Here is a 27,872-nt window from a genome sequence, read left to right as displayed (position 1 = left end):
AATAACCAAACTTGAACCGCATACAAATTAGCTTAAAATAATAATAAACACCAGAAGAAAATCCGCTTCTATAACTTTTAGAGATCATGAAAGTTGCTTTACGGAAAAGTTCTGTTTCACTTATTTGTTTTGGTTACACTAATTAGCCTTAACTATGTTCTGAAAATTGAATATTACCTTAAACAATATTAATTTGAGAAAAATGAGACGTTCGTTTTTCTTTGAGAAAAGAAAAGACAACACAGTTATTTGCCTATCTCTTATTTATCTTTGTACCACTATCGTTTGTGTCTGTGCTTCTATGAATCTGTAATACACGTTTACTTTTTTATCGTCTTTGTATTTTTATAGGCATGTACTTTTAACACTCATCTTTTTATATAAATATGTTCCACTTATGTGGCTTTTATGTGTGTTTTAAATACGTCTTATATTCATATATAGGTATTGGCTACGCAGTTTGTGTGCATATTGTTTACCAAAGTATTTTTATACATACGTATATTTGTTCACATCACATATATATTTGGTTTCGTATGTATATGTGTGTGTGTATATACAAAAGCTATGTGGTTTTTGTGAGCATTCTTAAAACCACATTTCAGGCTGGTATGGCCAATGGTTTGGGCGTTTGACTATCTAATTCCAGATCGCGGACTCGAATCCTTCTCACCGAACATACTCTCTTTTTCTTCCATAAGAGCGTTATAATGCTATGGCCAATGCTATTATTCGTAAAAGAGTAGCTCAAAACTGGTAGTAGATAAGTGTTGACAAGTTGCTATCCCTTTGGCCTATCACTGCTAAAGTAGAGATGACTCATGCAGATAGCCCTAAAACATAGTTGTGTATGTGAGTACCATCTATATGTTATTTTTTAATGCATACATCTAGTTACTTGTTAATCTGGAATATTATTTTGCACATATAGAGCCAACTTCAAGTGAAATTAAAGATATACGTGGTTATTTTCTTACAACGTAAAAATGCTAGAAGGAATAAACAATTTTTATCGGTTCGTACATGGACGATGAACTCAATTGATTTTAAAGTAGTAAAAAATATTTTACGTACTTTCCACGTTACTACCTGAACTATTATTAATATAATGGAAATATCACATTTGTTTGTTCCTACAATTATCCTAGATAGGTCGAAAAGTAATTAAAACAAACTCTGAACAACTTAGAGACTTAATTTTAGTTTACCCAAGATCAGTGAACATTTACTGTTTCAAGAACTGTTGATTTGTTATTTAGCCAGAATTTATATCACTAAAAGATATTATTACAAAACACGTACTTATTTCATCTTATAGCAAGTCTTTCACCCATTTCTTATGCCATATTATAAAAATAAATGTTTGAAATAAACATAGACTTTAGAGTCTGTATACACGTGCCTCTATGTGTGTGTATCTCGCGCACGTAATCACATTTTTTTGAAATAGAACCTTAACTATATATACATATACATATATTTGTAGTAAAAGCGCTGTTGTCTCATTTCACTAATCGTTTATGAAAATAAAAATAAACCAAACATCTACATGCTAAACCTTCAATGAAAATCACTTACTGCTTTATGGAGAACTTTTAGAGTGAATTCAGAAACCCATATTACGAGAAATTTTGATAAAACTAATATTTTTTGAAAATCATTCAGTCAAAATATAACAACTGTTTATCTTATTACAAATTCGTGATAAGTAAGACATTTAAGAACAAAAGAGTTAGTTTGCAAATAATATTTAAAAAAGGATAAATCCCAAATGCTTCGGTAGGAGGACCCGTCATCATCAGAGACAAAAGCCTTTTACCCCTGATGAAGAGTTACCGAAAGCGCTTCAGTTTTATCATTTTTTAAGAAGTGAATTATCGTCTCATTCGAACAAATGTTAGTAAACTTCAAATCACTGGGAACTACTTTTTAGAATATAAGATCTTGCTTGATTAATCATATCTGGAAAAGGTTTGTAATTTACCACCACTCCCATCTACCCAGTTACTATTACAAAAAAAAAAAGCTGCTTTATTTGAAGAACGCGCACACGCTTGATCTAATTTCATCAACATCGTGCATATAGAATCTTTGTTGGTAAATTAAAACTTAAGAAATGAAAAGTAAAAGCGCATGACAAACATAATTATAGAAATACGAGGTTTAAAAAAAAGGAAAAGATAGCAAAACTAAAACTTAAAAAAAATGAAAGAGAAGCAGAAAAATGTTTGGGTGAATAAATCACTAACCCAATAGCCTTCCCGATTGGTGGCCCGAAATATAGAAAGTGCACTGTGCCCTACCGGGGAATGCTGTGGTGAGCAGTCGGAGTCAGACATGGAGAGGATCAAAAACTGTGAGAAATAAAGAGATTATTGAATCAATAATTGATATCAAACAGTGGCAACAGTGTTTCTTTTTCTTTAGTTTAATTAACACACGTCACATCTATGTAGTAGTTATAAAGCTTGCTGTGATGTCAAATGCAGTTTGTTAATAATTTTGGGATACTCAAATGACTACAAAAAAGTGAAGACGGCTTAATGACGTTGGAAGAAAGGATAAGAGTTTTTGTGAAATGGTAGTAACTTACAGATCATGTTAATGGAGACAACTATTAGTTTGGTACAAGTTTACCCTAAAATGTAATTTATAAACCAGACAGACACTCAATTACGGTCCAGTTTCTTATCCAAGTAAACCGTCATTTTCAACCACCGTTTTCTCTCTGTATACTTTAATCTAATAATTATGGTAGAACAATCAATGTTTTTTCTCCAATTTTTAAAAGAAAAGGTTGTAACCAATGAGTGTATTGATTCTGCAAGTACAGTAAATCTACATTTTAACGTTTTAGCTTAAATATCTCAGTGTTGTGCTTCTGAACAGCCTATATAAATACAGCTTAACATCAAAGTTTAAAGAACTTGGATAAGCATAAAGAAAAATTTAGTCTAAAGAAAGAAACAAGGGAAAAGCAAAATAAACATTGAACATTAATACAGTTACATTCTGTGGGTCTGAATACACGTTATATACTGACGCTCTATGGTTCCTTAAAACACCCAGAAAATTACATATTTTTCTCGGTTTTTACGAAATGCAATTTACAAACAATACTAGTCATTTAAATCAATAGCAAGGAAACATAATTTTAGTTATACTTTCTACATTTTTGTATCTTCATTTGTGATAACATAATATATTTAATAGTCATGTCATATTCGATTTTGTTGAAATGAATAAAATTAGCTAACTATATAAAACATTTGAGCGATATTTATAGAACATGAGCATATAAACATTCGTTATTTAATGTTCTTGGATGTAAACACAAAGCTGTTGAAACAAGTGCTCACGATATTATTAAAAAGACGACAAATATTTCACTGATATTTAGTTATTAAGACTTCTTTAGACCTGTACTTCTACACAGTTCAGGGGTTTTCCTAGTGTATAGTTGATAACAGATTGAGCATCTGTAAAAATATTTTTACTGTTGAAAATTCACATTTATTTATTAAGTTTGAGAGGTTAAATGTTGGAAAAACAGCATATTTAAATTATAAACTTCGATTCCAGAGTAGATAGATAAATGTATTTGGGAGAATGTTCTGCATTTTTAAAATAATTTGTTACTAGGCCTGTATATATGAGGTGCAATAAGGAGTCATATATTAACATATAATGAAGTTAAAATATACTTTTGCAGTTGCAAAGAAAAAACCCGAGAAAAACATGCGACTAACTTATATCTCTTTAGAACCTCCCTACTGTTGTTATGTTATTAAACTATTAAACTAGCTTACAAACTAAATACATGTTTTTACTTCTCAGTCAAGCACATATTCACATTAACATGCTTAGTTTGACAACGTTATGCAATAACTGTTTTTTATGTATACATAATTTCAATATTAATAATTACAGTCATTATAGTAAATATCCTTTGTCAGTTCGTATATGTGAGGCTGTTTTTGTTTAATTTTTAAGAACTAAGATAACCCATTCTTAAATTGCCGAAGGTCGTTAAATATTGGGTTGAGGAATAATTCGTGAGCGTTTTTTCAAGTTAAAAAAATATATTCATAAATAAAACGCTTTCGCAAAATATTTTATGTCATTTGGTAGATAATTTTTTGCTCTAATAGATGGTATGTTTGATTTTCATATGTCTTTAATTTTTGCTTTCATTTTCAGCTCATTAAATGGAATGTCAAGTGGACAAAATCGAGCATTTTCGACACCATCTGCTTTTCGCATTTAATTTCTTGCAATTTCGTTTAAAACAATGCATACTGTATACCTAGGTACTGCATGAAATAAAGTATCATAATAAATGTTTTGGGTGTAATGTGTTCATGCATTGAAGTATTGTATAGTCTTGCATGTAATGCTTGAATGAAATTATTTAAAAACGCTCACGAATTATTCCTCAACCTAATACATTCAGTTTGTAGAACAAAAACTAGAATACTTCATACAAAACTTCCTAATATCGACTCCAAGTTCCTCCGAAAAGATGAAACACGTAACATATGGCTCAGATAATTTATTACCCTTTATTTATGGCTTCCATCAAACAAACATAGTGATATAAATTGAAAATGAATAAATAAATAACTTAAGAATAAACTGTACAATACCGGGAAATTCACTTATAGAAATGAATATTAGGGCTCAGTCAACTATGGTATGTAAAATAACAAAGTGTGATCTACTTTTTTTTTCCTTCCAGTGACAAAAAGTAATCTCAAAAGAGTAAAAGTTCATGACTTGTAGCATATGGCATTTGGAACATTAGGCTTTCACACTAACATTAATGTTAATAAACTGTTGTATATTAAGTATATTTAACAGATATGCCAATTTAACAATGATGATTTACAATATGCCCATTCATTGATGCTTCTATGTACATCAGTGCAATGTCACCTTCTAAGTTCTCAATATTGACACGTGTGGTAAATATTTTATTACTGCATGAAATGCTGGGTAAGCTCACAATAAATTGCTAAGCCGCTGGTCACACCATGCGGTGCTAGTTTTCAAAAGTTGTAAAGGAAAAGAAAAATGATTCGTGATAAGTTTAGGCTTAAGACAGTTGGTATGTTGAACAATATTGTATATTTACATCTCATTGTCGTGGTAAGTGTAGATTTCAGTCACTTGATGATATAAGATATTTTGATACCTTCATTTCACAGTCGTGATAAGTTTAGGTTTCGGTCAGTGTTTATGACGAATGATGTTTCGATGTTTATATCTCACTATCGTGGTGAGCTTAACTTTTAATCAGTGTGTGACAAACGATATTTTGACACAAGTATTTTACTGTCGTAGTGAGTTTAGGCTTCAGTGAGTATTTTAAGAACGATATTTTTACACAACTATCTTACTGTCGAAGTGAGTTTGGGTTTCAGTGAGCATTTGATGAACGATATTTTTACACAATTATTACACTGTCGTGTAAGTTTAGGTTTCGGTTAGTGTTTGATGAGCGATATTTTGATACAAGTATCTTACTGTCGTAATGAGTTTGGGTTTCATTGAGTGTTTGATGAACCATATGTCAATATTAAACTCTTATTGAGAATAAACATTCTGTCTTTAGAACCAATATATAGCCTTTAAAAAGAATAACTTTATTTTTAATTAGGAAAATGTACGATATTAATTTATTTGCAATAACGCCAAGTTCACTTGACTTAACATCTATCTTCATATACTCTGAGTAGTAAATTTTAGATCAGAATAAGAGCTAGTATATATAACGTACATAGCAGTTTATATCTTATATATCATTAATAAAGTTTAGTTGGTGATCGAATGAAATGTTTATAATTTGAACAATATAACATTAACAATCAACTATCTTTCTCAATTAGAGCTCTTTATATTGCGTTTTAATGTCATCATAAGAGCCTAAATAACATTTATTTCTATTTTGGATTCCAAGTAACGTACCAGAGACATCCGTGATTTAATAAACTATCACGATTAGAAATGTAATTGCATTGACTCCGTATATTTGTAAGGATATTATCCAGTAATTATGTAATGGAAAGTAGAAGTACTTAGGAAACGTTCTCATGAATTATTTAACCTGTTTCTAAACGATGTTTACTTTCTAACAGAAACCTTTTTTTTTTTTGGTACATGCTTAGACTGTATTTACGAAGTAGTTATACACACAACACATTCGAGAATGTTGTACATGTAATGTTCTTCACTCAAAACTATAGTTGTTGTGCGACATTTATATGACCACGTTATTTAGTGAAATTACTTGCGAATCTGCTCAGTGGTTGTAGTAGTTCTTTAATATAGTTTTCAATCATGTTTAGCTTTAATGTTCAATTTTTCAGATTTAAGAAAAAATTAACACAGTAATTAAATTAACAATTAAAACATGATTTCTAGGTTGTGCTTAATGAGTGGTTATCTCAGTTAACATAATCCTACCACTAGGTTTAACGAGTACCGCCTTAATTACCTGAAATAACATAAATAATAAGAAGTTAAAATATCAATTTTTTTTCGTCAACACAGAAAGCTCAGAAACGATTTGAATTCTAGAATATACATTTTCATTGAACAAATGACAGCACGTTGGACAAGAAACGATTGTGTTGGTTGCGAATATAACATCTACATGTATAAACTCTTAACAACTCAAATTTTGATTTTGTTTTCATCGACCTGTCTATTTGTACTCAAACAATATGATATACTATACGGTACAAAGAAACTTATGGTGTACACACGTGTGTATCACTCATTTTATATTGGGTAGTGCAATATGTGTGTGTATATATATATATATATACCTTAAACGCTAGAGAAATCAAGTTGTATACTTCAGGTATAGATAAGTTGCGTGTGCTAGGAACTTCCTACCCACAACAGCTACGGAACCCTCTGATGCAAGACACGAAAATATGCAATTTTCTGAAACATGGCCATTATTTCTGATGTCGAACAGAATCGATCTGACATGGCAATCTGGTGTAATTTCAGCCTTTTGTTCTGACGACAGTTCTAGCGTGTGAAAGTCCGGAGTAGGGTGTCACCCTAGAAAAAATGAAAGAGATAGACCGATGGAATCGGTATGGTTGGTTATCCTCTGCTGTATTCATGGTTTAGTATAGTCTGTTAGAAAGTAGCAGCACAAACGTCAGAACCTATCTTAATCTTTATCCCATTGTTCTACTGCTTTCCAAAACAGTATACTATCCCTTATCATTCATATCATTGTTCTACTGCTTTCCAAAACAGTATACTATCCCTTATCATTCATATCATTGTTCTACTGCTTTCCAATTTTCGCCATTCGCTTCGCTTTTAAGTCTTATCTTCTTTCCAAAACAGCGTACTATCCCTTATCATTCTTATCATTGTTCTACTGCTTTCTAATTTTCCCCATTCGCTCAAGTTTAAATCTTATCTTCTTTTTAGGACAGTGTACTAGCCCTTATTATTCTTATCATTGTTCTATTGCTTTCCAATTTCTCCCATTTGCTCCACTTGTAGGTCTTATCTTCTTTCCAAAACAGTGTACTATCCCTTATCATTCATATTATTGTTCTACTGCTTTCTAATTTTCGTCATTCGCTTCACGTTTAAGTCTTATTTTCTTTCCAAAACAGTGTACTATCTCTTATCATTCTTATCATTATTTTACTGTTTTTTAAATTTTTGTCATTCGTTCCACGTTTATGTCTTATCTTCTTTTCAAAAGTGTACTGTTTCTTATCATTCTTATCATTGTTCTACTGCTTTCCAATTTTTCCCATTCGCTTCACTTTTAAGTCTTATCTTCTTTCCAGGACAGTGTACTAGCCCTTATCATTCTTGCCTTTTCCAAAAGTATCTGTAACTTAGTTGTATTCAACCCTCTGTTCTGTTCTTATAGTGAATTAATTTATGCTGCAATAAGATAATAATATACATGATAAATAACACTAGTATATGTAGTGATCTTCAATCAAACACGGTTAAGAATAAACTCTATCAAGCAGTTTTCATTATATACATAAACAACCCATTACAAAAAGAGAAAGAACGACACAAAAATCTTTAAATGGAAAAATACCATAACTCGTGCAGTTGTGGGCGTCCCAGTTTTAAACAAAACAGGTCTGACGGAATGAGCTTTTGGCTTACTTTACGCGAATTCTGAGTCCATGATGACGCGTAAACTAATCATTAGTCAGATAACACATAAACATATGGTGGTGTTTACAAAGTGGGCAAACATCACTTCTTAACGTAGTTCTAGTTCTGATGTATTTCTTTCATTCTTTGTTGTAACGATGCGATAAAAAATATTTGCGTATATCTATTTTATCATTATTCCAATTTAAGTGATAAAAATCAACTCAAGGTTTTGTGATTGTGCAGTGCTTCTGCAGGTAGAATTCCATAGACGATTACATTCACACTTCAAATGTTTCTTCAATTCTGGGACAGCTTACAAGCAAGCTTTATTCGCCCTCTCTTGGGAATACAAAGAATTATGTGCAATGCTACTGAAACCAGATATTGTACTTCATATTTCAAAATAACAAGCGTAACATTCTTCGCAAAAAATATAATTTACTGCTTTTATTCATCTATATATATTTGGTTTAACATATAGAAAAACATATCTCAAATAATATTACATATTAATTTTACATCTACCATTTTTAAACGTTAATATCAAATTCATTTTGGCTTTCTTCTCTGCCATATACATATATTTTAAATATGTATATACATAATATGAGATGAGGAAAAACACGTTTTCGTGTTTCGTAACTAGAAATAAAGTAAATAAAGCAAGTTTGAGTCTACGTATATCGGTGATGTAATTATTTATTAAACATTATTCGTATCTACATTTTGGCAAAGTTATTAAAGTTATTTGCTGCTTTCCCTAATTTTAGGTTACTGACAAGAGAACACAGCCAGCAAGCAGGATCCTACCACTCATCATTGGCTGTCACTCTTATTACACACTTACATTAGTAATTTGTGGAATTGCGAGGAATCGAATCCCGAATCTGGCTTGACAGCTCCGAAATTGAAAGCCCTAACAAAGGGCCAGCCCTCACACTTAAATAATTTTACTCGAGATTTTTTTTTAGAATAATCGCTCTATAGTGCTAAAGACCATTAGTGTTAGTTGCCCTTAACTTTGGATTTATAGGCTACAGGTAAGACAACTAAAAAACAGTACTCATCGCCAGTTCTTGGGCAACTTTTGTCTGAACAAAACGTAGAATGTGAACAACCCTCTGCCTCAAAATGCAGAGCGTGATTTTCTTTCTGATGGTAACGAGACGCTAACACTAGATTCGTCAGATCCATAATGTGGCACGCTGAGTACTTGACCACGCATAGCTCTGTTAAATACAAATCGATCCAGTTTAATGAGATACTTTCTCACAAACTCCTCGTTAAAAATGCGACAATACACTAAGTGGTTAGTTCCATGCTATAATACTCTATGAACTAAGATATTTTAGTTAATAAAGAAACAACCTGATCACTGATTTATTATTAAATTTGTAGGATTATTAATTGTGAAAATATTACCGTTTTCAAACATTTACTGACTAATTACGACACACTACACAGTGCTAATGTCCAGCATTAGCTAAATTTCGATTGTCTACGTATTCTTATATAAAGGTTTATCGTTCCTATTACGTGTTAATCCCAACTAGAAGAGAAAATTGAATATTTGTTGTTTTTATAAACAATTCAGTGTATGTTCTCAACTTGCTGTTAGTTTACGCTCTAGCTGACCACGTTATGTTTTTACTTGAGTTTATTGTACCTATTTATTGGGAGGAAAATAATTTACTGGCTATAACTTATTGATATATATTGCTATTTCTATACAAATTGAAAACAATCATATGGATTTAAAGTCTTAAGCTAATAATATTTTATAAAAATACTATTCCATAGTCATCACTTTTATTTTTCTATGTATCCCCCTCGCACAAACATATTGATGTGCAGTTGTGGTAAATGATCTAAAATTAAAATGCGTACCGCTTCGTATTACGAAATATGCACACATTTCACATGTTCGCGTGCATCATTCTGCCTACAAAAATCACTTTTCATGAAATGAAGACATTCATTTTACTTGTGCACAATAACGAGGTTTTTAAAATTAGTAGTTTAGAGGGTCTGCTAGCGATTTTCATCTCAAAAATAATGATCACTCCTCTCAAAAACCAATGAATAAAATCCGATAATAAACTGGCGACGATCTGCGGAATAATGTCGTTGGTACATCGAAAGAAAAGTTTGACCAATTGGGCGCGTGCAACGTCTGATGACGGTAACCGATAATAGCTAACGCAGGCTTCCGCGGCTTCGACGTGTGCGCCGCATCCATTGCCCACCGTGAGATGCAATATCACGGGAGATTTCACACGGAATAACGCGCATATCATTGTTTTTACGCGTAAAATGCCACGTGTACCATCTGCCAATTTACTCTTTACGGTTAGGCCTCGCGTTTTAGTTTTTCACTGTCACTGCTGATAGAACTTCAATGAACATAATTAACTATATCGCACCAAATACCTTTCTAGTCTGATTACAGATAGATCATTGATGCGCTTTTGTATAATATATAAAGAAAATAATACAGCAACAATTTGGTTAAAATAGAAAAATAATAAGAAACCGGTGAGATTTGTAAGCCAAAATAGTGACCATAACCCTATCATCTATTTGTTTGTGTATATAAACTGATACAAGCGTGAATTATTTTTAAAATTACCGCACTTATGTTATGGGTATATAAAATAAAACCATTTGTCAAACATTTCAGGGTGAAAAGTATTAATAAAAAAATTATTTATTCAATTTTCACAGATATTAATTGAAAAATGATATTTAGATAATATAAAAGCATTCTTTGAAGGGCAAATGTTTCTTAAGGATTATAAAGCTACGTATTTTAGAAATAATATAAGCTAGCTGAAGCTGGCAACATTCTTCAAAAATATGTGTGACAAGACACACTAAAAATATAATAAAAGAATCGTACCGTAAAATATGGATAAACTACAAGAAAGATTTCCGGGCAACATGGTATAAAATTTATATAGATGTGTTGTATAATAATTGTAGAAGTGGTATAAATATGGTAAATTTTCCAAACAGGCAGGGCAAGGTACAACAATGGTTTCCAGGCAACATCTTATAAAATTTATTCCTGTAAAATTTATTAAGATGTGTTATAATAATGGTAGAATTGGTATAATATGGTAAGTTTTAAAAATAGGCAGGAAGAGCTACCATAACGATTTGTAGGCGCCAAAGACTTAAAAAATACGTAGAAAGGTTATAATAATAGTAATAGCAGTATATATATGTCATATTTTCACAATATGCAGGGTATTCATAATTTTTAGGGCATTACTAGCTACTATCCGTTAGGGTAGCTTGTAGCTGGTAATGCCCTAAAAAAAACAAGCATTTGTTACAATAGTGATAGTTGTGATACACATATTGCAAATTTTGGAAACAGTCAGGGAAATCTACAATAACGGTTGCAAATGGTATGGCTTGAAATTTAATGGTAATATCGGTATATACGAGGCACATTTTCCAAATAGGCAGAACAAGCTAAAATAATGGTTTGCAAGGGGTAATGTTTTCAAAACAAATATAATGGTTTAATATAATTATAATAGCAGTATGCATACTATAAATTTTGGAAATAGGCAGGACAACCTATGAACCAATTTTTGGGTGGTATACTTTGGAAATAAGTAGACTGGGTTGAAATAATGGTAGTAACATGATGCATATGAAAATTCGCGAAGTAGATAGGACAAGATGTAATAACGCTTTGCAGGTAGAAGGAGCTATGAAAATACATAGGATGTGTTCCAAAATTTGTTGTAGCTGGATATGTAGAACATATTTCCAAAACAGACAGAATCAGGTAAAATAACGGGTTATATGTGGCAATGCTTTACAAAATAACTGAGATTTGTCATAATAATGTGACTAGCGGTATACATGTGACAAGGTTACGAAACAGACAGTAGGAAGCTACAATAAAGGTTTACATGTTGCATGCTTTTAAATTTGGTAGGATGAGTAACGTTAATCGTAGTAACCGTACACAGGAAATTTTGAAAGAAGGCGGTAAAAGCTACAATAAAGGTTTACATGTTGCATGCTTTTAAATTTGGTAGGATGAGTAACGTTAATCGAAGTAACCTTCCATAGATAGGATATTTTGAAAGTAGGCGGTAAAAGCTACAATAAAGGTTTGCAGGTGGCAAAGCTATGAAATTTAGTAGAACGAGTTACTATAATGGTAGCAGCAATAAACATATAACACGGTATCGTAATAGATAGACCAAGTTACAATAACGGCTTCCAGGTGACAATACTTTTAAAACAAAAAGAATAGGTTACAACAATAGTAATAGCAGTATACATTTGGCAACTTTTCGTAACTGGGAGAACAATCTTAAATAACGGTTTGCTAGTTACGTTCTTCAATGCTAAGTAAAATAGGTTACAAGAGTTGTAATAGCGGTGTAAATTAGAAATGAGTTGCTCTAGTTACTATAACGATACACTAGTATGTTTTATAAAGTAATAGGACAAGCTACAATATCGGGATAGGTGAAATGCCTTTTTTTAATGCTACAATGGGGTGAAAGCTATTTAGGTAAACTTCATTAATATTGTTGAAGTCTAGTACATGCAAAAGGATGTCAATAAATAATATACTATGTCACTCATATTTCACTCCATTTGCTTCATATGTATGGTTATTTTGTAATACTAGCTAGGGAGAAGAAAAGTAAGGACAAGGTTAACCGAATGTTAATGTGCTCATGTGTATAATAATTATAATACTGTTTGACAAGAGAATAAAAAATACGAGCTGTTAGGTTCTTCTAATGTTTCATATTATGAATAAGTTACTCATAACACAGCTGCAAATCGTACAGTTGTCTTGGGTAATTCATATGTTGATCATGTTTGTCGGTTCATTATCTGAATGGTTGACTAAGAGTGAAAAAAAAAAAGTAGTCGAAAACAACCTGTAGCTCCTTATTCGTGACATTGCGACTTCGAGGAGTCGCCTAAAATACTGTTTCGACTTGTTCTTACTAAAGCAGACAAAATTCTCTGTTTAAACGTTCTGTCTTAAAACTAATAATGTACACATTGAAGTCGAAGAAATGTCTGATATATCTCATGTGAGTGTGTTTGCTTTTAAATGTTACATAGCCTATAACATAGCGAAAAAAGGAATTTGCCTAATAACAATTACGTCACAATCTGGATATTGTTCACTAACGGGAAGTTAATGTGTCTTCCCTGGAGAAAAGCTTTGGCAACATGAACAAACCAGTAAGGAAGCGGGCCTGTCGCGCAGCTGCTTTCGATGGAAGACATTGAATGAGAGACACCGAGCAAAAGCGGGCCCGCGCGGCTTCTTCTGTGCGATTCGTCTGCCCATTTGGGATTTGTACACTCATGTCAGTAGGTGGAAATAAGTGGATTAGTGGTAAACACCTAAATGTCTTTAGTACGCCCCTGCATTACGACTACAGAAAATGACGGAGATACAACGTGAGTAAGCACATGGGTTTATCTATTAGACTGGCTAGGAAACCTAGAAACTGTACAATACTCTAGTTTCGTCGATACTTATATTCGGATGAAAGAAGCAGAGAAAAAAAACTCTTTTTATAAACATATGGAAAACTGTGCACGTAACCATTTAGTTTTTCATTATGTCTGTGTATATATATACCCACTGTACTGGATGACGTATTTTTCAGACATGGAAAGAGTTATTATATCCTTTATAACGTTATATATTTCGATACAATTAGAATATCCATATAGTATCCCTTATCCTTAGCTCTATGATCATAACAAAATGCTCCTTAATATTTTTATCTTACTCCTATGATTATTTGTTGGTTTGTTTTGAAGTTCGCGCAAAGCTACTCAAGGGCTATCTGCGCTAACCGTCCGTAATTTAACAGTGTAAGACTAGACACGATTAAAAACTGTAAAAGTATCAATTCCGTAAAGATTAACAATAAACAATACATGAAAATGTTTTGTAGTTAGGTACAAAGTTACGCAGCGGTCTATCTGCTTGATGCCCATCACAGGTACCGAAACCCGGTTTTAACATTATAAGCCCGCAAAATTACCACAGTGTAATAGGAAAGCCTATATCAGAAGAAAAAAAGTTTTAATAACTTATAGAATAATATGATAATTTTTTCTCTTCCACCAATACGACTGATTCACAGACTATGAAAAAACATGGATAAAATTCATATACTAGAATTTTTATATTTGATATAACGTAGTTGTAGCAGTACATATATATATATATATATATATATTATTTTAAATTAATATTATCAATGATTCATATTAAAACTTCGATAATCAACGAACTAGAATCCATGAATGGAAAACAATGACTTTTACATCAATCGTTTCTTGGTTTCTGTGTTTATTCGTAGAAATAAAACGTCAAAGGACACAAATTCACAACCCACACAAAGGCATTAGCTACAGTTGTGCCACCTGTGTTTCTTATACTCATTCTCATTTTTAGTTTAGATTATTATATATAAAAGGGGTAGAAGTTCAGTAAATACTAATACAATACTCTATAAATAGAGTAGTTAGTGTTATACTCTAACTACTGATGTTGTGTAAACTACACGTGACACGATCTCCTCACTTACGTAAAAATATCTCAGTTCGTGGCGTATAGATAGCCAACGTCAACAATTAACAGTCACTAATCATTTGTGTCACGGCCCGTTTGTTAGTCTTTGAAATTTCGCGCAAAGCTACACAAAACTGTCTGCGCTAGCTATCCCTAATTTAGCAGTGTAAGACTAGAGGGAAGACAGCTAGTCATCACCACCCAACCCATGAGCTACTCTTTTATAAACGAATAGTGGGATTGATGTCACATTACAACCCCACGGCGTAGCGTGTTTCGTGTGACGGGATTCGAATATTCGACCCTCAGATTTTTTCTCATAGCATTTTCTTTTTTTTTCCGTACAGAATAAAACAAATTAATTTCATTTTAAATAGCTACACAAACAATATCAATATTTAATCCTTTCTAGTTAGAAATCCACTTCACGCTCATTTATGAATCATGATTGAATTATGAATAAACATGGTTTTTCGTAATGAAACTTCTATTCAAGCAGAATCATACTAAACTTAAGTTACCGTAATATTAATGTGAACTTCTATCATTTATTCACTATACCATTTCTTGTTACGTTAACGTTGGAAATAAAATAAAACATTGTAAGTTTCTTTCACTAAATAGGCCTAGCATGGCCAGGTGGGTTAAGGCGTTCAACTCGTAATCTGAGGGTCGCGGGTTCGAATCCCGGTCGCTCCAAACATGCTCACCCTTTCAGCTGTGGGGACGTTATAATGTGACGGTCAATCCCACTATTCGTTGGTAAAAGAGTAGCCCAAGAGTTGGCGGTGGGTGGTGATGACTAGCTGCCTTCTCTCTAGTCTTACACTGCTAAATTAGGGAGGGCTAGCGCAGATAGCCCTCGAGTAGCTTTGCGCAAAATTCAAAACAAACTTTCACTAAATAACTCTTAAAGGGATTTCAAGTTGTTTCAGCTCGTAATGATGTCATAAAATTTAAGGAAGGAACTACTGCAGCCTACGTGATGTTAAACAAAATTCATCAGCCAAGTCACCCATGAAGATCAGAGATTAAAATAGTTGGTCTACCCCTGCGACTAGTGAGATTTAAAGCGGACTGAGAGGCTCATCACAAATAATTAGGAAGCTGTAATAGGTCCCATTGGCCCTTACCCGAGAATAACGCGCACGTGCCAACAAACCCTAAGACTAATTCTCACGTTGGAGATCTGTGACCTTGTGATCGTAAAACAGCGGGGCGAGATGAATAAACTATTAGGAAGTTTCTGTTAAAAACCGAAAAAAAACAACAACCTTCTTATAAACCAGTACTATACTTTTTTTTTTCTTTTCGGCATACGCATTTGTACTGATGTACTATTTGTACTAACATATTTGTACGTAATATGTATTTAAAATGTCCATGAAAACTCAATATGTTTTTTTATGATTTACAGTGGTACTTGTAGAAGTTGAAATGTCAAATTTGGAAATGTCACTGATGGTGTGAAGCTATGTAGATATCAGGTGATCACTTACCTTGTCCTGCTGCTGCATCTGTTTCAACAAGTTGCTTTTCTTCTTGTCCTTACACCGCTTGTTCTGGAACCACACCCGAACCACCCTGGGAGACAAACCCGTCATCTCCACAAGCTGCTCCTTCATCAGCGCGTCAGGACGCGGGTTGGCTGCGTAGCATGTGCGTAATGTATGAAGCTGCTTCTCATTTAGTACAGTCCGCACTCGGGTTGACTTGATGTCTGAGTTTTGTTTGTGGACTTGCGGTCTGACTGAACTTCTATTTCGGTTAGTTTGCATCGGTTCGGCGTTGGCTGGAATACAACAACACCAACAACGACAAAAAAACAACATATACAAACTATCAATAACAAAATGATATCAAGAAAAGTTAAAATAAAAGAAAATAAACACCAATAATTCATAGGATGATTTTTGTGTTTGTTTTTCACTTTATGGTTTTTGTAGCAGTTCTTTTATTATCCTGTAACAAGAAGAGCACAGTATTAGCAATTCTAGTTTGGGGTTAAAGTATGTAACAATCAACAAGGAAAAATTTCATCCACATACTCTTAGATAATATACAAATATAGTGAAAACTTTGTGATGGTTTCCAATGATACTGGTTGATTTTCGGTAAGCAGTTAACCAGGGTTTCAAAGAAATTTATATCAGAATATATTTCTACGTTCCGGGCCCGGCATGGCCAAGCATGTTAAGGCGTGCGACTCGTAATCTGAGGGTAGCGGGTTCGCATCCCCGTCGCGCTAAACATGCTCGCCCTTTCAGCCGTGGGGGCGTTATAATGTGACGGTCAATCCCACTATTCGTTGGTAAAAGAGTAGCCCAAGAGTTGGCAGTGGGTGGTGATGACTAGTTGCCTTCCCTCCAGTCTTACACTGCTAAATTAGGGACGGCTAATATAGATAGCCCTCGAGTAGCTTTGTGCGAATTTCAAAAACAAACAAACTTCTTCCATATGTAAACATTCTGAACGAACTCCAGTTATTGAGTACGAATAAACGTTATTTACTGAGTGTAATCAATATAATTGCAGTGACAAATTTATTGTTGAAACATGGTCCTATGACAAAGCCAGTTTCTGCTATTTTATTTCGCTTCTTGTGAGACACATAAATACTTAGGGTTTGTTTCCCATTATCTGGGCTTCTTTTTGTTGCTGCACATAAACCAATGGTTGAAATATAACCCCCTCCTGTGATCATTGCAATTACACCAGTACAAATGATTTAATTTTAATACATTGATAGATTATATCACTTGTACATAGTTTTCAAATTAAGAAATAAAGAACTGTTAGGAAGGTGGGACATCTTGAGAAGAACAAACTTTTTTCCTTAAAAACTCACCTAAATTAGGGCTATAATTACCACTAATGTAAAAATGTGTGTGACATCCATTACAAGCTGTTTTGCTCTGATTTGTATTCAGATAATTGCGAAAAAAGTGTTTGTCTTCACTAGCTGTTCGTCACATTGGCATTAAAAATGTGTTGTTGTTGATACGACTATATATACTACCTAAAACTCCCGTCCGTAATGGACTTAAATTTGCTGCTTCCTTTAGTTTCAATCGTAGCAGGTCCAGCATGGCCAGGCAGTTAAGGCGCTCGACTCGTAACCTTAGGATCACGGATTTGAATCCCCATCCCGCCAAACATGCTCGCCATTTTAGCCGTGGTGGCGTTATAAAGCGACAGTCAATCTTATTATTTATTGGTAAGAGTAGCCCAACAGTTGGCGGTGGGTGATGATAACTAGTTGTTTTTATCTAGTCTTACACTACAAAATTAGAAACGATGGGATTGTTCCTGACGACTCAAAAAATGTTAGCTAGAGTTGATTCTGATGGAGATCCAATAGCCACTCATCAGTTTGGTCATGCTATTGTCCTTTACAGAATGGATAATTAAAGAATTAAGTTGATCCTTAGTTAAGCCTGAACAAGAGATTCCTCTTGAAATCTTGACTCCTAATCCGAAAGTCGTGGGTTCGAATCCCCGTCACACCGAATATGCTCACCCTTTCAGCCATGGGGGTGCTATAATGTAACGATCAATCCCATTATTCGTTGATAAAAGAGTAGCCCAAGAGTTGGCGGTGGGTGATGATGACTAGTTGCCTTCCCTCTAGTCTTACACTGCTAAATTAGAAACGGCTAGCGCAGATAGCCCTCATGTAATTTTGTATGAAATTTAAAACAAACAAATAATCTTAGCACACAATTGCTTTGTGCGATGCAAAGGTATCCATGCTTCGCACAGCGTTGAACGTCACTGTTCGTTTTACGTCAGTTTCACGTATTTTCCTACTGACCTTCGCTTAGTTGAATCCTTATCCTCAGCATTAACTTTAAGCTTGGTGAAAATTGAAAATTTCTGCTGAAAGAGTCAGTTTCTCACAACACCTTTTAACAATAGATATATTGACATAAAAAATAAACAGACGGTCGTGGTTTATATATATATATATGTGCAGTCTTATTCAATTTGGTTTGTTTTGAATTTGTGCTAAGCTCCGGGATAGCTAGGTGTGTTTAGTCGTCTTGAATTTAGTAATAAAAAACTAAAGAAAAGGCAGCTAGTCATCCAGCACTATTTCCAACTCTTGAGCTAATCTTTCACTAGTGAATAGTGGGATTGAAGATAACACTATAACATCCCCACGAATGAAAGGGTGAGATAGGGATTCAAACCTGCAACTCTCAGAATGCGAGTCAAGCGAGCTAACCACCTTCTATACTGGCTCTATCTTATTAGGATTACGATAGCTTTCAAAAGTAATATGAGCATTTTAAACGTATCGGTTCTCGACTTCTTATTCAATTAAGAAACCTAAACTGATGATTAATTTAGAGCTCAAAGACACGAAGGTTGGTGTTATCACTACAACCCTAGGAATTCCTTTGTTTTGGCCCCAAGTACTAGGTGAAGCAAGTGCATGTGCCTATGTGTGTGTAAATGAGTGTTAGAAAAAGGCAGAGTGAGAAAGAGGCAACCCAACACCACCCCTCATTCATTTTCCATCTGTTTTAATTAAGGAGAAAAGTGCTCACTCTGAAAAGATCAGATTTCGTCTTGTGTCGGTTGGGCCGTGGGAAGTGGTCAGGTGAGCAAATATGAGGGACTTACGGTAGTCAGACTAAAAAAGCTTCTTGTCGGTCGATGTGGGAATAAGCAGGTGCCAGTCACAGTGCTAGATATATATATATATCAACAAATAAAGGAAGAGATATAACAGTTTACCGTCATTTCAGTCAATAGCTCGGGTGTACCGTAAAAAATTTATTACTCTGAAAGAAAGAGTATCAGGGTTATTGTGTTTTGGAAGCCGATGACGAGATTCATAACTCGAATAAATTGACTATCAGATATTAATTAGAGCGTTACTTTCAATAACTATTATATTCGAACAAACATAACATTCTCGACAAAGAAATAAGAAGCTAACGTGATTTATAAGTTACTCCACTATTCAAGTATACATGGTATTCTTAAGATTTGTTTGCTTTCAGGACAAAGCTGCAAAATGAACTATTTGCATTGCTCCTGCTAACAGGGTTAATACCTTGACTTTTAGCGTGATAAGACTTCCAGGTTATCGCGAGCCGTCTGGAAAATAGTATACCTATTTGGATAAGAGTTAGTTTCTACAATACAACAAAATAATGAAGATAGCATTTTTATCGAGATAAAAGCATAGTAATTTAAATATAAACTTTATGCCTTATCTTAAAACAACTGCAACCACGCTTCCACGTCAGACACGTTAACGATGAAGTACCACGTATCTGCTTTATGCCTAAAATACATTTAGTTTACAAAATGATGAATCTAAACAATAAACGTTGGGCTCCTGATATCTTGAAGACAAAATTTTAATCGTGTGTGTGTTCTTTCATTTTCAGTGAGAGTTTTGTATTCATTAAATACAAGTATAGGCCGAATTAATAAATTTTATTATATGACAAATAAAGTACTCAAATCAACAGCTGGTGAAACTCAAAACGTACGTAATTAACACACAAACACAAGTCTATATATTACCTTTTATAAATCTGCCTTTTATTATGCAATCGTTTCATTCCTCACCATTCCTTCTGCAAAACCGTGTTAGGTATCATAATTTATTTCGGACGAGTCTCCGATTTATTACGTTACGTGTGTTAACGTTTCACTGTTTCAAATAATCGGAAATTTTAATTTTAGTTTACAAGTTAATTGAATGTCAATATGTATCCAATTTATGATATTTGTTAACAAGATTGACACACACAATTTTCTTTCTTAACACAAATATATTTTAATATACAAAAAAACAATATAATTTATAATAACGGTTATTACGAATAGTTACTACAAATGATGGTTTATACACAAGAGTATTAGAAATTTACAAATAATACTCAGTCTTTTCTCTCGTCTGGAACTAAATCTGTTATCGACATTCACGGGGAGCAAATTAATTCTTTTTGAAACATCTGCATAATTCTTTTATCGGCTGGCTAAGCTTGAAGCTCATGTAAGTTTTCACTGACGACAATATCTAATGTCCTCGTAGAAATACTAGCATCCAAAGTTAATTCTCTAAAGTTAAACGGCTTGTAATGTTCGAAATCTGTAAACGTTCCTGGTCAAATTCTGTAGTTTTTCAATTAATAGGCGTTAATCACAATTATAGTTCCGAGGCCTATAGCATATTGACTGAAGCTGACTAATATTTATATAATAATCTGTCTCTTGACGCATTGGTTTATATAGTCTAAGGTGAATTTCTAGAACGCTCAACTTCGAACATGCTATAGGTTTCGAAAAACAAGTATTGTTCATTGTTACTCTCAAGAATCTTCTACAGATTTAGCAAACAGACGAGACTTGTGTAATACACATGAAACAATATACATTACATGCATAAAATACTCTTCCAAAACAAACTCTACTGAAACAAACGTAGGTACTAAAATAAACGTATAGCAGTAAATACGGTACAAATGGAATCGGCCGCCTTTTAATAAATACATTCTTTTATTATAAAATAACATCTCTTTAGAGTCTTATCCGTTAACCAAGTGGTTACAAGCATTTTTTGTCTCTCTATTTATCATTAATGATGAATAAAATCGTCTAACTATTAACACAAAAATTTTAATAAAATTGGTTTATTTGTATGTTTTGAATTTCGCGTAGACTTATACACGAGAGATATCTGAGCCAGTTGTTACTAATTTAGACTAGAGAGAAATCAACTGGTCATCACCACCCACCGCCAACTACTGAGCTATTTTTTAGCGACGAATAGTGAGTTTGCCCCTTATATTACAACGTATCTCGGATTTAAAGGGCGAGCATATTTGGTGGGACGGATATTCAAACCTTCGAACCACAGATTGCGAGTCAATCGCATTAACCACCTGGCCGTGCCGGGGATTTAATAAGAAAAGAGCTACGTCAAAACAAGTTTTCTTTGCTGCGAAAGCGTCTTTTGAAAAAACTAAATTCATTGCTAATTAGCAAGTGTAACTGATTAACAGGCGAAGTTTCTAGATATACTTGATGGCTTGATGGTTACCGTTAGCTTGTATGTATAAACATATATAGAATTTCTATTTTTGTTTCAATTTTCATGTCACGTTATCCAGAAATGTATGTGGTACACTGCACTCTGGCGCCTAAACGTAAAATTATTTGGACTTATTTAGAAATGGATCGGTTATGTAATTTTCAACTACTATTAGTTATTTTTGTCCATGCATATAGAATTTTCTAGCTACGTGTGGAACATATTCCTTCTAAACTCACTTTACGATGGAAAATTTAAAGAGTACTTTGACGAATTTGTAGACAAACATGTATATTTCAGCGTCATAAGTCAGTTTATAAAAATATATTATACGTTTTGGGTTTTGTTTACTTCTTTACTGTTTTATGTTATTATAAACATAAGATGCTATTTTAAAGTGTTACAATGCTATATTTGATAGTAACATCATAAAACTCATGTAATACCATGCATCAGCGAAGAAAATAAATTCGCTATTATATTTTTTAGAGCTTATTTAAAGTTTTGAGATTCTTTGATAGTGAAATAAACACATATAAACTTTATGTTTGCACTACGCAGATGTTGAAGTTTATTTACTTCCTTTTCAACTTTATAAGATTAGTTGTTTAAACTAAAAAAACTTTTGCGATTTTCTTGAAAGTCTTATATGTGAGCATATAAATTATATGTGAGGTTATAAATTATGCTGTTAAATTATCGGCACTACATTATTAACCTAACTTGTCTCTGTACAAGACAAAGTATGCCATACTATGATAACATGAGATATACTGTATATATTTTAAGCAACTGCAGGTAAAATATAACTGGAAGTGCAGTCTTATAATTAACTATACACTTTACAATGAACAATAATGATGTACTGCAATGAGTTACGTCAGATCATATGGATTAAAAATATTCATAAGTTTTCAACTGAAGATAACTGATGAAATATTCGGTTCCTTCTTATTGCCATAAGGTATTGAAGTGAAGTTTAACTTCCGATTTCAAACTCTATTTAACTGACATTTCTCAGTCACTCTGACTAATTTTATCCATTAAGTATAGCTACTTAAAAGAAGTTTGTTGGACACATATTTTACTCGCTACTAACAATTCGTTCTGTCCACGTAAATAAATCCTATTAAACAAAACTGACGGATTTCATAAATCGTCAAACATTTATTCAACGTTAATATATAGCATAAAATCAAACAGACACAGTATATTGTACAGTGTTAAACGTCAAGTTCGAGGAAGGTGCTGCGTGTGTTTTCACTTCCATGTGAAGCGAACGCAAAAAACTATTCCTGAATAGTTCTAATATCTAATTCAAGTATTTCTTGGTAAATTGTTATAAATAATGATCCAGAATGTTGTTGTTATATCAAGAGATGCAGCACACAGGTGGTTTTAACAATTAATTAATAATGCACGAATGATAAAACAGGATGATCAGAGCACGTACAAACATAGTTCTTTTAGTTATGTATTGGGTCATCAAAATTAATGACGATGGCTTGAATGAATAGCAATGAGTAACTTTTTCTTATGTACGATGGCACTTTACAAAAATAGTACAAACATTTTAAATTAATATTGTTGTTATTGTTTGTATTAAACACAAAGCTGCACAAAGGGCTATCTGTGCTCTGCCCACCATGGATATCAAAACCCGGTTTTTAGTGGTTATAAGCCTGCAAACACACCTCTGTGCCACTGAGGAGAGACATTGAATTAAGATTGACACCTTTATTAGTTGGTTTATTTAATGCTTCTTTTAATGAATTATGTATTCTAATAGTTAAATAAGCACTGATTTCATGACACATATAGACATACATTTATACAAACAGTTTCCAAAGTGGTTATTACTAAGATTCCATGTTAATGAGTTTACTTGCACATTTTATAAAGTCTGTGTTTGCCATTATTAATACTGATATCTAGGGAAAAAAAAGGACTTTGACAAGTATTCTTATATGATAAATCCAAATATGTAATCAGAAATATTTACACTATTTTAGAAAGAAATTATAATATACAATAAATAATAGTGATGTGCTGTCGTGGTTAATTTATTGTTTTCAAACGGTATCATTATGACTACCTACATTTTCCATTCTTTCACAATAGGATATACTAAGAGTTAATTGTATTTTGTCGAGTTGATCGGATTTTTTTCAGATCGATGTTTTTAGAACTACTTTCAGCACTGTTAGCCACTATGATGGCCATGGTTATGTAGTATCTTCTGATACGTCATCTTCCATTAAGGTAAGCTTCGCAGTGAATGGCGAAGTGAGTCTTATACTTTAAATCTTGACGTGGTTTCAACAGATCCTTCAACAAGCCTGCAATCGGATTTCTAAACAACGTTAAGCAGACTAATGGAAAAGGAAACTGGATTAGTGTGCAATACGTTTGATTTCAGTTTATGAAAATTACATATTCATTTGGCATGTGAACTTTCGGCAATTTCAAATAGTTCATTTATTGCTATAACCTTTTGAGCCATAGGGATCTCTTTCTTAACAATACCCTTTATTCAGTCCATGTAGGCATTGCTCCATATTGATCTGGGGCGCGGTTTCCGAGTCCGCTGTTGCACTCAACGTTCTCTTGTGTGCTGTTTGGTTTCCATGAAGCGTCGAAGGCTTTATTCATGGAATCACCATTTCCTTTAGCTTTAAACCATTCAATATCCTTCCTTGGAAAGGAATGTGAGATTTTTCTCTAACTACCAGTGAAGATACTGCAAGTCGAATGATTTGAATTTTCCCTCAAACAAATACGTAGTCACTAAATAAAGAACGCGTGACGCCGCGGATTGTACCTGCCGAAAACCACCACCGTATTTACAATATACATATCGCATTACAGTACACAAATCGCTCTTACTAAAAATGTGATGAATTACGTGTAACACTATTTAATATATAATTACCGTATTTTCCGGTTAATAAGCCGAATCGCCGAATAAGCCGAGGCCAATTTTCAGCTCTGAAAATGAGGGTTTTTGCTTATTGCCGCCCAATAAGCCGAAGCCATTTTTAAGAAGTTTCTTCAAAATGATTTCTTAGTCTCGTTTCAGCGTCAGCATGCATGTTGTGTGTGATCATTGGCGTTCTGTAGTAAAGCAGAACGTGTCGTATTGAGACAGAGATGGAATCAATATGTCATTCGTTATTAGCTCCACTTACTGTAATTAGGTAACCAATGAAATTCCAGAAACAACGTTTCACTGTAGTCTTAACGTGCTTTGCTGATGGGACAAAATTACCGCCTATGGTAATTTTCAAAACATTTCCTAAGAAGAAGAAATTTCCGAAAGGAGTGATCGGCCAATAAGCCGACCCCAAAAATCAGGTCCAAAATTTAGGGCCAGAAAATCGGCTTATTAGGCGAAAATACGGTATGTTTTTCCTGTACCAAGCAACATCAAAGAAAAATTCTCCACCAACATTTACATCGAAACAAGATATACATCATAATTTCAGTAAAAAGTAAAGTTTTCTACCATTTCAGTGACTAAAAAGGTTTATACAAACATATCTACTTCGAAAATTTTTCTCTGAAGATAATTATTTTAATTGGAATTTTTGTTTCTATTTTGTTGCACAATGTACATAATATGAGTGTGAAGACAGATGCATTAGTTTCCGAATTCTGATTCTGGTATTATTTTTGAATTTCGCGCAAAGCTACTCGAGGGCTATCTGCGCTAGCCGTCCCTAATTTAGCAGTGTAAGAGTAGAGGGAAGGCAGCTAGTCATCACCACCCACCACCAACTCTTGGGCTACTCTGTTATCAACGAATAGTGGGATTGACCGTCACATTATAATGCCATCACAGCTGAAAAGGCGAGCATGTTTGGTGCGAAGGGGATGCGAATCCGCGACCCTCAGATTACGAGTCGCACGCCTTAACCCACTTGGCCATGCCGGGCTTAATTCTGGTATATAGGCTAATTTCGAGATGACTGGTTTGTTCACTTTCTTGTCTATGTTAGCTTAGTATTTCTCCGAAATTCTCGTTTTATAATGATTTGAATGTTAGTTTAATATAAAGTTCTGTTACATAGAAAAGTTTAATGAGTTTTATGACTTCGTTAGTGACTGAAAGTTAGTTCTTACTTTCTTCAAAAATTTTTGTTTCAAAACGAGTACAAGTGTTTACCTCTGATGATACACCACATGGTAATGAATTCATATTTTTAGACTTATATGCAACTGATTCTCTTCATTTTTTTATATAAGGGCAAATATAACTTTTTAAATGAAAAACATTCTTTCACAGAGGGAAATTCGGTTTAAGATATTTTGGGAGTTACTTTTAGTATGGAAAATAATTTCAAAAGGACCCTTTTTATTTTTACGTATAATTTAATTTGGTGTAGTATAAGTGGATACTAACTTATAATAAAGTATATTTTGTTCTGTAATACAAACGATCGCGTTATGTTTTTTTTTTTAATCTCGTGCAAAGCTACTTGCTTACTATCCCTAATTCTGAAGTGTGTGTGTGTTTTCACATCTCAAAACCACATCGCACTATCTGCTGACTCCAACAAGGGTAATCGAACTTGAAGTTGGAAATCCGTAAACTCACTGATATTTTAAAGTGAGGAGATAATAGAGAAACCAGGCATTCAACACCACCCACCGCCAACTCTTGGGTTACTCTTTACTAACGAATAGTGTGATTGACTGTTACACTTACAGTACCTCCATGGCTGAAAAATCGAGCATGTCAAGTGACGAGATTCGCGTCCATGAACCGCAAATTGCAAGTCGAGTGTTCTAACCAGCATGCATTGCGAGACATGTTCTGTTTAAGAAATAAATTACTGTAATAAATTATGAAAATATGTACTCAAAATAAATTCATTGAAGATTAACGATAACTCAGACCCATAAGTAGAAAAGGCAAACTAGTTCTGCAAAGCTCTATAAAACCTTACAGAGGATTGAACACTAAAATACCTTATAAAGGATTATAAGGTTGATAAATAAATGATACTCCATAACCAGTGGAGCTAAGGCGTAGGAGAATGTTTCACGTCTAGAAAGACACGGCTGAATGAATGAAAACCCGACGGCACTAGGCTGGAGATTTTAAATGACCCCAAGTGATGTCATTTTGTTAATAATTAATTTTCATTCTTTTAAGAATATTGAGTTGTCTTTTTGGTATTATGATAGAATATCAAAAGCCTTTGAATACATTAGTACACATTTAAAAAAATACAATTTCATCTGCAAACAGTGATTGGGTCAGCCCATCAAAATGTCCCCTAACAGCTGTTGGTTAACTAATTTTGTTTGTTTGTTTTGAATTTCGCGCAAAGCTACTCGAGGGCTATCTGCGTTAGCCATCCCTGATTTAGCAATGTAAAACTAGAGGGAAGGCAACTAGTCATCACCACCCACCGCCAGCTCTTGGGCTACTCTTTTACCAATGAATAGTGGGATTGACCGTCACATTATAACGCCCCCACGGCTGAAAGGGCGAGCATGTTTAGTGTGACCAGGATTCGAACCCATAACCCTTGGATTACAAGTAGAACGCCTTAACACGCTTGGACGGGCATGAAAATATAAACCTAACAACTCTTTGAGATTATGTGCTTTGAGATAGAGAAATTGTTGTTTGTTGCTTTGAATTAAGCACAAATCTGCACAAAGGGTTATCTGTGCTCTGCCCACCACGAGTATCGAAACCTGGCTTTTAGCGTTGTAAATCCACAGACATACCGCTGAGCCAGCGGGGGGCGGTTAACTAATTATTAAGTTTAATTCAATTATATTTGTAGGAAAATAATTCTCAATGCAAAATCTCTCTAAAACAACACATATTATTATATCACACGTATTAAAAACTGTGTCAAATCAATTATTTTTATAGTTTTAATCTCTCAGTTCGTATTTTTCGTATTTAGTATGGTAGAACATAATCATAATGGATAAGTCTGAATAGATAACTGCAATGACAATTCGTTAGCACAATTAACTACAGAACAGATTTTGAGGACAAAATACCAGGATTAAAGTTTACAAAATTAGGTTTAAAAATACATTCTT

General features: G+C 33.6%; 1 protein-coding gene and 1 long non-coding RNA gene across 10 annotated transcripts in view; one reads left to right on the top strand and one right to left on the bottom strand.

The window, feature by feature from the left end:
* LOC143233362 (insulin gene enhancer protein ISL-1-like) overlaps positions 1-27,872 on the bottom strand; it is a 145,573-nt gene that overhangs the window by 37,580 nt on the left and 80,121 nt on the right. For 8 of the 9 annotated variants that reach the window (XR_013018110.1, XR_013018112.1, XR_013018113.1 and 5 more), the window contains exons 4-5: positions 16,246-16,538; positions 2,250-2,354 (exon numbers count right to left, since the gene is read on the bottom strand). Coding sequence is in view for 5 of the 9 variants with exons in the window: in XM_076469541.1 (XP_076325656.1) it covers positions 2,250-2,354; positions 16,246-16,538 (398 nt within the window). In the remaining 4 variants the exon portion in view is untranslated. The remainder of the gene's footprint in view (positions 1-2,249; positions 2,355-16,245; positions 16,539-27,872) is intronic. The other variant, XM_076469538.1, reaches the window with a different exon arrangement.
* On the top strand, positions 13,263-16,656 carry LOC143233363 (uncharacterized). Its single transcript, XR_013018114.1, has 2 exons — positions 13,263-13,617; positions 16,164-16,656. It is a non-coding gene; the product is annotated as an uncharacterized LOC143233363 (long non-coding RNA).

The sequence above is a fragment of the Tachypleus tridentatus genome, chromosome 12 (assembly GCF_004210375.1).
Source record: "Tachypleus tridentatus isolate NWPU-2018 chromosome 12, ASM421037v1, whole genome shotgun sequence".
In the NCBI taxonomy this organism is placed as follows: Eukaryota; Metazoa; Arthropoda; class Merostomata; order Xiphosura; family Limulidae; genus Tachypleus; species Tachypleus tridentatus.
The sequence above is the reverse complement of the archived record's forward strand: the minus strand, read 5'-3'. Positions and strand labels throughout refer to the sequence as shown.